This window comes from Callithrix jacchus, chromosome 16, assembly GCF_049354715.1.
Source record: "Callithrix jacchus isolate 240 chromosome 16, calJac240_pri, whole genome shotgun sequence".
Classification (NCBI taxonomy): domain Eukaryota; kingdom Metazoa; phylum Chordata; class Mammalia; order Primates; family Cebidae; genus Callithrix; species Callithrix jacchus.
The window spans coordinates 20,507,539-20,519,597 of NC_133517.1; the positions used below are offsets into that span (position 1 = coordinate 20,507,539).

Here is a 12,059-nt window from a genome sequence, read left to right on the forward strand (position 1 = left end):
GCTAAGCAAAAAACCCAGATTCCCACTTGGCTTTTTATTCTCACTAAGGTTCCCATCGCCAGCTCGACACTGGGCACCAGCAGAAGCGTCAGCTTTGCGTCTACCACTGCAGGACCAGCAACTGATCATCTTCGAGGAGCTCTCTAGTTACCCCTCCTTCTTTCTCCCCATGGTGTATTAGTGTGTGTGCGCGAGTATGCGCGCGCCCGCACCCGCCTGCGCTCTGCAATACCCTCACCAGTCCCCGCAGCTGGGCAACCCCTCCAAGTCCCTGTGTTATGCTGAAATTCCTCTGTCTCCTATCGCACCCACCACCCATCCTTACAGCCGGCAGTCCAATAGGGAGGGCCGAGGCTCACAGAATTCTCTTCTCCACGAACTGGCACTTTTGGTCTAACATTAAGAAACTGAACCTTTCTATGCGGCCCCGACCTTGCGATTGCTACAGCATGAGTGGCACTGACTTTTCCAATGTAATGACTTATGAAAGGTATAATCATGTGTTAAATTGAATCCTCCGTTTAACTGTTAATGGTGTGCTCTGGGCACATTTACGTATTAGATGCTATGGTAACTAATTACCACTAGAAAAAAGGATAATACACTTCCCAGACTTTGAAAAATAATCATGAGTTCACTTCCCAGCTCGCAGCACATCGTGACGGCCCTGCCGGGCGGAGCAAGGATACTAGTGAAAACCCGAAAGTGTGTTCATGGAATGTAGGAGGTGATGAATCCTGGTCAGGTGAGGCTCCTTAGTTAAACCTTTAAAGAAAATGTGATTCAGATGGAAAGGTGGAGGGAAAGGGGGCAACTACGCAAAGGTGTCTTTAAACAAAATTAAATTACAAAACCTGAACATCAGAAACACAAATAGGTTTTCTTTCGATTAAAATGCAGGTAAGACTAAATCACCCACGTGCCAAGCAACTTTACATTAATTAACATTTTTTGTAGTGTGGGCAAAGTAAATGAGCCCGTCTCCTGCGCGCTTTGCATTGGCATTTTACAACTCGAAAGTCTCTGGATTTGCCAAGCCAATGAGCTGCAGGTTTATTTAAACTCGGCCTTTTAAATCAAACTTTAGACACAGTGGATGGAAGGAGGGACACAGAAAAATAAGGAGCCAGTCACTTCAGTTTAAGAGTAGAAACAATTCTCAAGGTGAGAGTCTTTTTCGCCCAGCAAATCTCTGCCTCTTCTGATCCTTTGGTGTTTAAAACCAAGGTTCCAGTAAACAGGGCTGCGTGGGATAACCAGGAGCCCGTTTTCCCAACCAAGGAGAGTTGTTCATGCTGGGGACTTTGAAGGACCGGAGGAGGGAGGAGGCCGCCTTCTAGCAGGTCCAGCAGCGAAACCAAATGACGTTCACGCATCTCTCGCACCAATTGAGTTGTTTTGCTTGCGCTGTGCTCCCCGAGGGACTGCGGATCTCCACAGCACCCCTGCTCTCCTGGCTTCCCCTGGACCAGCGTTTCCTGCCACTCCTGGCCCTTCAACCTCCAAGTTCCATTGAACAAAAAGTGAACTTCAGGGGCTCTGCCTCAAACTGTCCTTCGAGGGTGGCTGGAGTCCCCTGTATGGCAGCAGACATGTGGGTTCGCACGTAGCCGCCAGGCTTGTAAGACACCCCGCAGCCGCACCAACCCCGAGGCATCCACGAAAGCGCCCAGATTTCAAACTCCAAAGAGCTCCTCACTTCCTCCTCATGCTACAGGGAAACTGCTGCCTTCCCCGAAGTTTGATTTGGGTTAAATTCTACCAATTTTTCTAAATTACTCGCCTTAACAAATCCAGGAGACTGTTTCTGAACTATTGCAGAATTAGCAAGTATACTAAAATGTGTGTGTCTGAATTTTCCTTCTTTCTCCTCTCCACTTTTCTCTAATTTAGGCAGCACAGAAATATAGATTAGAGAGCTCTGAAAGAGAAATGAATGGGTTAGGAAGGTTAGACTGCAGAGCAAAAGAGAATTTGACAGTTATCAGTCCTCACCACCCCCAACCCCACTACCTATATGATGACAAGGCTCACAAGTCACCACCATGCTTTGATGGGGAATTGGCTTTAATTATGCACAATGTGTTCATTCTCCTTCCCAGCTTGGGAAAGAGTTAATTCTTTCCCAAAGACCACAGTTGCCCTTGTCTCCTCAACCTGATTCAGAGATGCAATAAAATATGAAGGAAATTTATGGTCTGTTTCAAGCATTTTATTGCTGTATTTTTAAATTCATATATGCACATATAAGAACTATGATCTGTGAATAATTTGAAATGCTATAGAAGAATGATACATTTTAGATAAAACATAACCATATCTTTATATAATTGTCTAAGATTAAAATAAAAAAGAAAAATAGATTTCTAATGTGGGCCAAACTGAAAAACTAATGACAGCCATAAACTGCTAACCAACCATAAATTAACATCTTCATCAAATGCTAAAATGGTATCAGTGGTTATATAAAGCAATCATTATTTCTCCTCATAGGTTTTAGAATAAAGTTCAGAGATATTTAAAGGATCCGTTATTTACAAATGTTTCCTCAATCTTAAAGATTTCATTTTTTTATTAGGAGGATGGTTGCAACTCAAATCTGCTATGTTAATAGAGACAAGAATTTAAATTTAAACATAAAAATGTTTCATGACCTAACCTCATTTTATACATGTATCCTGCCCTGGCAATTACTGAAGAACCAGGTATAAGGATGTCCCCTTTACATATCCTTATCCACTTTTTGAAAAGAGATAAACAATCTCTGATTATGAGAGAGACTCAGTTTTTGTACCTAACTAGTCAAAATAATAAATCATGCGTTGTCTAATCAAGTAAGAACAGCTACATTTGCCATGTGCAATCAATTTCTGCAGTAGTGCTATGGTCAAAATTCAGATGCCAGGCTGCATGAGCTGCTACTCTCCATCTAAGATTTTGATGAAAGCAAATGGTTTTCCTAATCAGGCCTCCACAAAAGAAATGTGAAGAGTTGGGAAAGAACAAAGGATATCTATCAATACCAGCTGTATCAGAAAGCAGGGTCAGCTAATACCTGCATCTAAAGAACTTTCTTTCATTTCCTTGGGAGAAGCATCAGGCATACATCTCTTTAAAGTATAGATTTCTTAAGAGAGTGAACTTAAGTAAAATTCTGTAATTATTCAACAAAGTAAGCTCCCTTAAAAGTTCACAAAATTATCCTTCTTGAAAGCAAAACAATTATCTGGCCTATGAAGATGTGGGTAGTGCACATACTCAAACTATCTCTGCCACTGGGTTATGATTTACAGCATGTTGTCCCATGGAGTAGTTGATGTAGATGATTATTCTCAAAGATCAAGGATTAATTAAAATCTTGAACTGGTTAAGTCCTAAGACAATTCCCTAATTTAATTTTCTGCAAGCAAAAATAAAAACTATGTTTGTAACGTTTCTTTAAGTCTAAATTTAGTTCAAAATAAAAAGTTTTTTAAAAACTAAATGTGTAATTGTTCAATATGAAGGAAGTACTACTACATGTAGTTTTGACTTCATAAAAAGTCCAAAGTGATTGCAAATACTTTTAAGGGTACTCCATTTAACATAAAAACAAAGGCGTTTATAAAACTTTAAATAAACTCACTAGTCCTTAGAATTATGGAACTGAAGTAATTTCATTGAAACTTTAATTTTAATATGAAAGACAAAAACATTTATTAAAAGGTTTGGCATCAGGCAATAATGACACACTTTTTTTGTTAACTACAATGGCTAGTTCTTAGAAACAAAAGTTATATGCAGTAAATATCCTCTTGCACACAAATAAGAATCTCCAACTAATATGTTTCATATTTAGAAATGTTTAAATTTGACTTAATGATGATTCATTAGATAGTGACACCTTTACCTGTTATTTCCATTCCTCTAGTTCCTCCTATAAGCACAATTGGCTGTAAGGGAAGTCAAATGCTTCATGATTGTTACCTCTGAACATTTACTTTCTTTGTAGTCTGCAATATATCATGTCTCTCCTTATAAAAGTCAACACATTTAGGAATCTAGAACATAAACTATACTTCGAATAATTAGCAGTAAACAGTAATATGCACTTTTTTTAAAAAACGCAGCACAGCCATTGTGTGTTTTTTCATCCTGAAAAGAAAATACACATTATTATTTGCATGATCATTGCTAATTCTGGAAAGTTCGGCAAATTTTTCTAAGTGTTTTCTGGAATAAAGTTGAAAGCAAAAGATAATTATTTCACAGTTTATCTATTTAAAGACATAATTTATCCTAGGTGGCAAATAAGCAATACTGAGCTGACGAGTTCAAATGAACAGGAGCACCTTCTAGCAGATTTCTCAGAGTCTTAGGCCAGTTCCTATAAAATGTAAGTGACTCACACCAGTGTCTTTGAGAAAAGCCCACTGTCCCTAGTCCAGAGACATTTAAAGGATCTGTTATTTACAAATGTTTCTCAATCTTAAAGATTTCATTTTTTAATTAGGAGGATGTAGGTACAGTTACTAAATGTACAGATCTAATACTGTAGGCACAGTTACTAAAGAGCCACATTTCATTTTCATCACCAGCATTCTGTAGTATATGCTTTATTTACAATGTATTTTAAATAGAATAGAATACTATCCAAATGTTACCCAGCTTTATTCATCATCTGTGGTAAAGTGATCGGCTGAAAACAGGGATTACATCTACTGAAAACTCTCTCCTGTTTCTTGTACTGATACTTCTCTCCATACTAATAGTGATTATTAAGAATTGTAACCTAGCAAGGTCAGCCTGCCTAAAATAAACATTTAAAAATTTAGTGATTTTTTTTTTGAGTTTGTTATTTTACAAATTAATAATAAGTTAAAATATATCGAACCATACTCTGAAATAGTTAATGCATTTTTTGGAGAGCATCAGATGATAATATATGTGTATGGGGGGAGGAAATGGAGATGAGCAGATATTAACAGAACAAAATTATTTTCCTAATAATTTTCTTCTGTAATCAAATCTTCTGTTACCCAACATGTTCGTAGTATGACAATAAAGAGACACAATCGTCCTCTGTGCTTTAAAAAGTTAATTTATTAAATTTTGGTCATACATAAAAGAACATTAAGTATTAGGCTTGCAAAGTACTTGCATTTCTTTTTTTTTTTTTAGTACTTGCATTTCTTATCTAACATCTTTTAAGACAATTTGATTCATCTAAATCTATATATATGTTATTTTAAAATCAAAGAATATTAAACAAATAATTTCAGAAAACTGTTTTAATAATATACAGCAGTCCTCTGTCTGAAAATATTTTTAAAACATGAGTATTGACAAATTATTACCTATTTTAAATTGTGCAGAGTTTTTCATGTATTAAATTTATTTTACTCTACAAGTAGTATAAACAAAATAAACATTTAAGCTAAAAAGTTCAAACATCCATGATCACTGATTTAGATAAATACAATGAAGTAGAGTAAGTAATAATTGCTTTAGGTAAATACTAAAGAGTTTTATATGATCACTCATTATAATTTAAAATAGTGCTACAGAAAATGTCATCTTGGCTTGCTAACTTTTTCTTAATTGAGTATGTGAATATGAATATCTAATTATGCAATATAAGTAAATAATAGTTTGCAAGATTGGCAAATTTAACAGGTTAAAAAGTGTACATTCTAAGGGCACGTAATTCTTGTTCACATAATTATTGCCATTCTTTTATACTAAGATCAAAACCTAAATAAATTTTGTGCTTTGGTCTTTGAACAGTTTTAAACTTCTACTGTTAAGTTAGAAGTCACTTGCAGAAAATGTTACTCAAATTATTTTTTATGATAAAATAAGCATTAAAAAACCATGATGATTTTCCATCACAAGACTCTGATGTTTTGTTTTGTTTCTACTGTTCATTCCTTTTAGGTAATCTTTCTTAACTATTTTATTTATTCTTACTTTTCATTTCTAAATTCCAAAATACATTTCCAATTATAAAGTAATCAAAAACTGCAAGGAAATAATTTCCTGTGTTCTCTGTGCCTTAACATCACAAAAGTGTACCACTGAGTGGAATTTAAGAATATGGAACTTCCGCTTCAGGCAACATGGTGGACTAGATGTCCAAGTACAAAAAGGGCAGACTACGCTTTGTGGTGGACTAAAGCCTAGGGCCCAGGTTGAGGATGCCTGTGTGTGTGTGTGTGTGTGTGTAATTCAAGGCCTTTGCATAAAACCAAGAACTTGCAGAGAAAACATACTTAGTAGGTGAACTGGAAAGAAACTTTGCTCCACAGAGTAAGACTGTCAGTATTTGCCTGCCTCAGTCTTAGCTCTGGGTAAAAAATAAACAAACAAGTGAACCCCTAGAAGTGTCTCCTGTCTATTCCTAATACTAGGGTTGCATTCTACCTAAGTTAGGACTAGAAACCACAATACCTATTTAGCCCTTCCTCCCCACTCCTAGATAATCAAGCTGAAATTTTGGGGGTGATCTGAGTTTAGTAGTAATATCAGCAGTCTGACAAATGCAAATACAAATTCCCTCTTGAGGAATAAACTTTAAATCTAGGTCTAAACATTTTTCCAGAGATAAAAATCCAAGGAACATGGATTCAGTTAACAAACCATCCCAGGTAACAGTGACAGAAAAAATAAACACATAAACTATAGAATTAGATCCACAAAACACCAAAGATTTGGAAATATCAGATACAAGATCTAAAATGTTTGCTTCATATAGTTAAATCACAAAGGATATTGGGTATATGACAAAGGTACAAGATATTATAAAAAATAACCAGCATATATGAAGGACAAAAGGAATTCTCAAACTGAAAAATGTAATCATTGAACTTAGCAAACTCAGTGGAATGGAAAACCTGAAGTTTGACAAGTTGGAGGCTGACACTCTGACTCAAAATCAACCTTTGAGACCCTACAGAATGGAGAGGATTGGATGGATGTGAGGATGGGACATAACAAATGTACAACATCTTAGGGAAAATTAAAGTTATCATGGACTAAATGTGTGTGTGCGTGTGTGTGTGTATGGGTAGGGGTTGGGGACAAGGTTGTTAGCAGCCCAGGGCTGAGGATGGCTAGGCACAGTAGTGGGAGGATAGGTGACAGAAGACCTTTTAAATTCTGCCTTGGCCTCTCTCCCACAATAACTGTCCCATTGACAGTGTCCATCACTGGGTAACTATCATTAAAACATAATGTGTGCATATTATGGAATGCTATGCAGCAGTCAGAAGCAATAAATTAAATATAGTATATATAGAAATATGAATATATCTTTAAAATCACAGAGCTTAAGAAAATTGGAAAAGATACAACTTACAGAAAATAGGTACTCAAGATAATACATATTACATGAAAACATACACATACCAAGATGTGCACCAAACACATTAGAATATTTGCCCATTATATTAAAAAGGGGTATGAAAGCGGGGACTAGGGACAAAAGAGAATAAGTAAATAAAACCAGCGGGTCTTTGTTAGAACCAATTATAATTGTGTATCATGAACTAAAGAGTATAAGGAGAATGATCATGCAACCCTATGAACCTTAAGTTGAAACAAAAAGAAGGAAAAAACAAACTCAATGGATGAGCTGGAGAGATTAAATATACAGTTCCAAGAATAAACTGGAAGAGACATCTAAAGAAATTATCTGGAGGGTAAGTTTGAGATAAAAAGAGTGGTGAGAAAAGGTCAAAGCATATGGCATGCAGAGGGAGAGAATCTAGAGTTTGAGAACAGTAGCATTCACAGAGAGAATGGCTGAGAAGATTCCATACTTGATGGTAGACACCCATGCTCAGACTCAAGAAGCAGCAGGACATACAAGCATGAGAAATAGAAAGAACCTAAGAACATCAAAGACAAAGAGAACACATTAAAGTATTTAGAGAGAAGAGACAGACCACCTAATGAATAATCACTCACTAGTGGCTATCCTCCCAATAACAAGAATGGATGCCTTTAGAACGGGCAATATCTTCAAAGTGCTGTGAGGAAATAACTGTCAATCTAGATTTGTGCATCCAGCAAAACCATCTTTCAGAATGAGAGTAAAAATAAAGACATCCTCAATCAAGCAAAAGTAGAATTTACACCGGCAGGCCTTCACTAAAGGAACACTCAGAACATGTACTTCAGAAAGGAGAAAATAAATGCTAGACTATCTTATTTACTTATTATGAATGATATTTTGTAATGTTATTTTTAAAGTCATTTTCCTTTTCTCAAAACAGTAGCAAATTTATGAAGCACAAATTAACTGGGCTCCATTACCTGCCTTGCCTGCTTATATACTGCATCATCATTTATGTCAGATGCAAATCATGTGGTACTCTGATATTAGAAGCTTTGAATCACTGGGCTTAGTGGCACATGCCTGTAGTCCAGGTTCCCAACGGGCAAAGGCAGGAGGATCACTTGAGCTCAGGATTTGAGACCAGCCTGGGCAACACAGCTAGATACTGTCTCAGTTGAAAAAAAAAATATTTGAATCATTGACACAATGCTGCATGTGTCATATGAAATTACACTGCATTACATGATGTAATTCAAAATAGTACACACGAACTCCAAATCCAACAGGTGAAACATCAGAATGAAATACTACATCTAGCTTCTCAGTTTATATATATGAAAGCATTTAGGAAAGGGTTAATTGGGATATTTGCATAACTTTTATAATTTATACTAAAGCCAAATGCTATAATCAATGCTGTAATGATTTCAACATTTGCTCCCATAATAAACCTAATACTAATGTCTAGGGCAATTGCTGAATATATAATAGGTTCTGTGTTTTCTTATAGATTAAATCTTATCAGTATCAAACTTGAACTTGAAAGGTCTTATAAAACAAGAAATTTTGTTCTATTGAGCCACAGAATACAAAATAATAAGGAACATTTACGCCTGATTAAATATTGAAGTGAAGTTGAAGCATTAATCTACTGCAAAACTCATTTAATGCACACGCACCCTGGAAATATAAGTATTATTGACATTATACTTGAAGGGAACATTTTCATCCAGTGTAACTCATGGAAATTTAATTTCCTTCTTCTGTGAGAATTTGGAATTTGTTAAACTGTGTCCATTTCCACCACAATTTTCTAATAGTTTGTAAAGTATATTTTCACACATTAGAGAATAATTTGAATGACTTAAATTCCACAGTGACCAATCCATTGCTGTGACAGTACATTTATTATAACAGGTAAGAATCACAAGGAAAAATTAAAAACCGAACAAACAAAAAATCCCTGTTTTGAACTTATCCTGAGGTTGATTTCGATGTCCATTTTCATGCCACCATCCTGTTCTATATTATGATAAGTTTTGTGACTAAGTACAAACTGGACTGATCTCAGACCAAACAGAAATCAGCACTTTTTAAAGAAATACAGCAATTACATTTGCAGAAATTCAAAAGAAATAGATGAGCTTAGGATGTTTAGGCTAATTTTGACAGATTTCTTTTCTTTCCTTTTAGCTTCTGTAAGATTTCACTTTGTATCTAAATAAAACATCGGAATTTGGACACTGTATGCCAAATAGCATGCGGCGGTAGTCTAGTCCTATGGGCTTATCATCAATTATTTCTAAATCAAAATAAGTTAATAGTATAACCAACAATTGCTTTATTTCCATAATTGCAAAAAATCGGCCTGGACATTTGGTGGTTCCAGTTCCAAATGGCATTAGGTAACACTTCAGCTTTTTCCCTCTTTTGAAAAAGGTGGTTTTCTTCTTACCATCTTCTACAAAACGATCATATCTAAACTCCTGAAAGAAGAATACAGTGTTAAAATTATTAACGTTTTACATAAAATAGTTTGAGTTCAAGTCCAAAAAGTTGCTAGCTCTCCTTGTCTGTCTTAGAAAGCTCATTTTAATCAGGTAAACACCAGAAAAACTTCACTGAATGCAAATAGGTGTGAACTTAAAAAAAAAACCTCAAATACTACTAGGAAATTATTTCCCCCATATCAAAGAGATATGAAAAGCTGTAAGACATTTTTTTCTCCACTCTTATTTCTCTCCTAAGCTGAGTGTCCCAAGTATAGTAGCAATATCTCCATTTTTCCTCCCTAAGGTGGGTCCTGACACATGGGCACTTGATTATACCAATGTTGGGGAGAAGGCAAGGGCTCCAGTGAGACTATCATTGTTACCCAGGACTGAAGAATCCTAACTAGCCACAGGAGCTGCCTAACTGTGCATTTCTAATTTGAGTTTCTCTTCTCCCTTCCCCGCCAGCTACTGATGGATGAGAACTATGAGTTTAGGATCTGTTGCTGATGTTTGGATTAAACAGATATAAAATAACAAGATTCGGGTAAAGCACTAGAGAGGAACTAAGCCACAAAATCAATCTTGTTCGTTTTTTGATGTTGTAGTGAATTTCTTCTATGAAAGTTCTATTAAAATCAGTTCTCTTTGGGTTTACTCTAGCGTGGCAGGTATTTCTGATATGTTTTCATAAACAGGTTATATTACTTTGTTACAGGAAATCGTGGGACTGCTTTACTTATGGTGTTGGAATTGCTATCTTAATTTTGCCTTCCTGCCAAAGGGTTATGGTTCAACTCTCACTTGAGTTTCTTAGAGCGGACTGAGTGACCTTATTTTAGCCTATGGTGGATTAAGCCATTGATTAAATTAATGCCCGTGGCTTGCATGAAAATGACCAAGTATTTGGTGTAGTTGGTGCTCATTAGCATTAGACCTGCTCACACACAACTTTAATATGACTACACGAAGTCCAATGCAAACAAGTAGGTCAGATCCAAAGCATTTCAGATTAAAGTGAAAACATTGCAATATGTGGATAGATCCTGAATTCATCACAAATGATTTAATTTTCTCACTCAAAACCTGTGTTGTTAATGTCAGTGAACCATTTCCTTTAAAAGTATTGGGTTTGTCCTCATTTATGTAGAATACTTATTTTGGTAAGTATTTCAGCTTAGAAAAATTCTGAGTAGTTCCTATTTCCTCTCAAATTGCAAGTGGATGCAATGATAATGGCAAAATTTATCTGCACTTTTATAACTGCTCAATTCCTCGTAATGAATACTCTGAGCCCTTTAAAACATGTATTTTACCATAGTTCTGGGATGTATCCAAACTGTATCTAATCAATGCTAAATCAACAAGGACAGCTTTTGTTGACAGAAATGGTCACTAGAGATAGAGTGACTAAATGTAACTCTCCTGGTGACCTTCTTCCATTTCTGGAGCTCAGGTCTGCTTGCCTGAGCTTAGTCCTGCTGCTTCCTCCTTCACACTGACCAGTCTGAGGAGACTAGCCATCTATCCATGAGCTCCCTGCCTAGCCCAAATCAGTTGAAGTGAGCTTTGCTATGATTGCTAGTTAGGAAGGTTCTCACTGTAGCCCCACTAGTTAAGCCAGCAAATGCGAAATGAAAACTGAGCTTGGATTATGACTTATTATTGTCCTCATACCATAGATAAGCCATAAATCACCATGGTTTTCAGATTCCTCTTTGTGAAAATAAATGTGCTGCCCGCTGAGAGGCCTGTGGCCAACACATGATGCAGGAGTGCTCCTTACCCATGACCTTCAGCTAGGGTTAATATTTAGTTGCCTCAAACTTCTACTCAACGAGTAATGCCATTCCTCTACTTTCCATCACGTTCTATTCAATTTCCTCATTGTAAACAAACATCTTAGAAATTCCTATTCGGTCGTTTATTTTGTGAAACTAAAAGGGAAATGGCCACTGTCTTTATCTCTGTGACCACCACCAAGTTCAAAGGGCACAGGAGCATAAATGTATTTTTGAGTTAAAATGTATTTGCATTTTGCTTTATTGCCTAGGCATGGAAAACCTAAACAGGAACCAATGTTAAGAAGGGCCTGTGTCAGCTGCTAGGGATATAGCTTAGTTGTAGCTGAAAAGGGAAGGGGTATAATAATCTTACCACTGAGATTCTGGGGTCACAGTGACACAGAACAAAGGTTTGGGAAGCTCAAGATATATCCATTCATTTGGAACAACTTAAACTTGGAATTC

At 36.3% G+C, this 12,059-nt stretch overlaps 1 protein-coding gene across 3 annotated transcripts in view; it reads right to left on the reverse strand.

The window, feature by feature from the left end:
* Positions 1-5,062: 5,062 nt before the first annotated feature.
* Positions 5,063-12,059, reverse strand: part of CYP7B1 (cytochrome P450 family 7 subfamily B member 1) — a 199,781-nt gene continuing 192,784 nt past the window's right edge. For all 3 annotated transcript variants that reach the window (XM_035276952.3, XM_078352526.1, XM_008982700.5), the window contains one exon: positions 5,063-9,804. In XM_035276952.3, the coding sequence (XP_035132843.2) occupies positions 9,508-9,804 (297 nt within the window). In that variant the 3' untranslated portion in view covers positions 5,063-9,507. The remainder of the gene's footprint in view (positions 9,805-12,059) is intronic.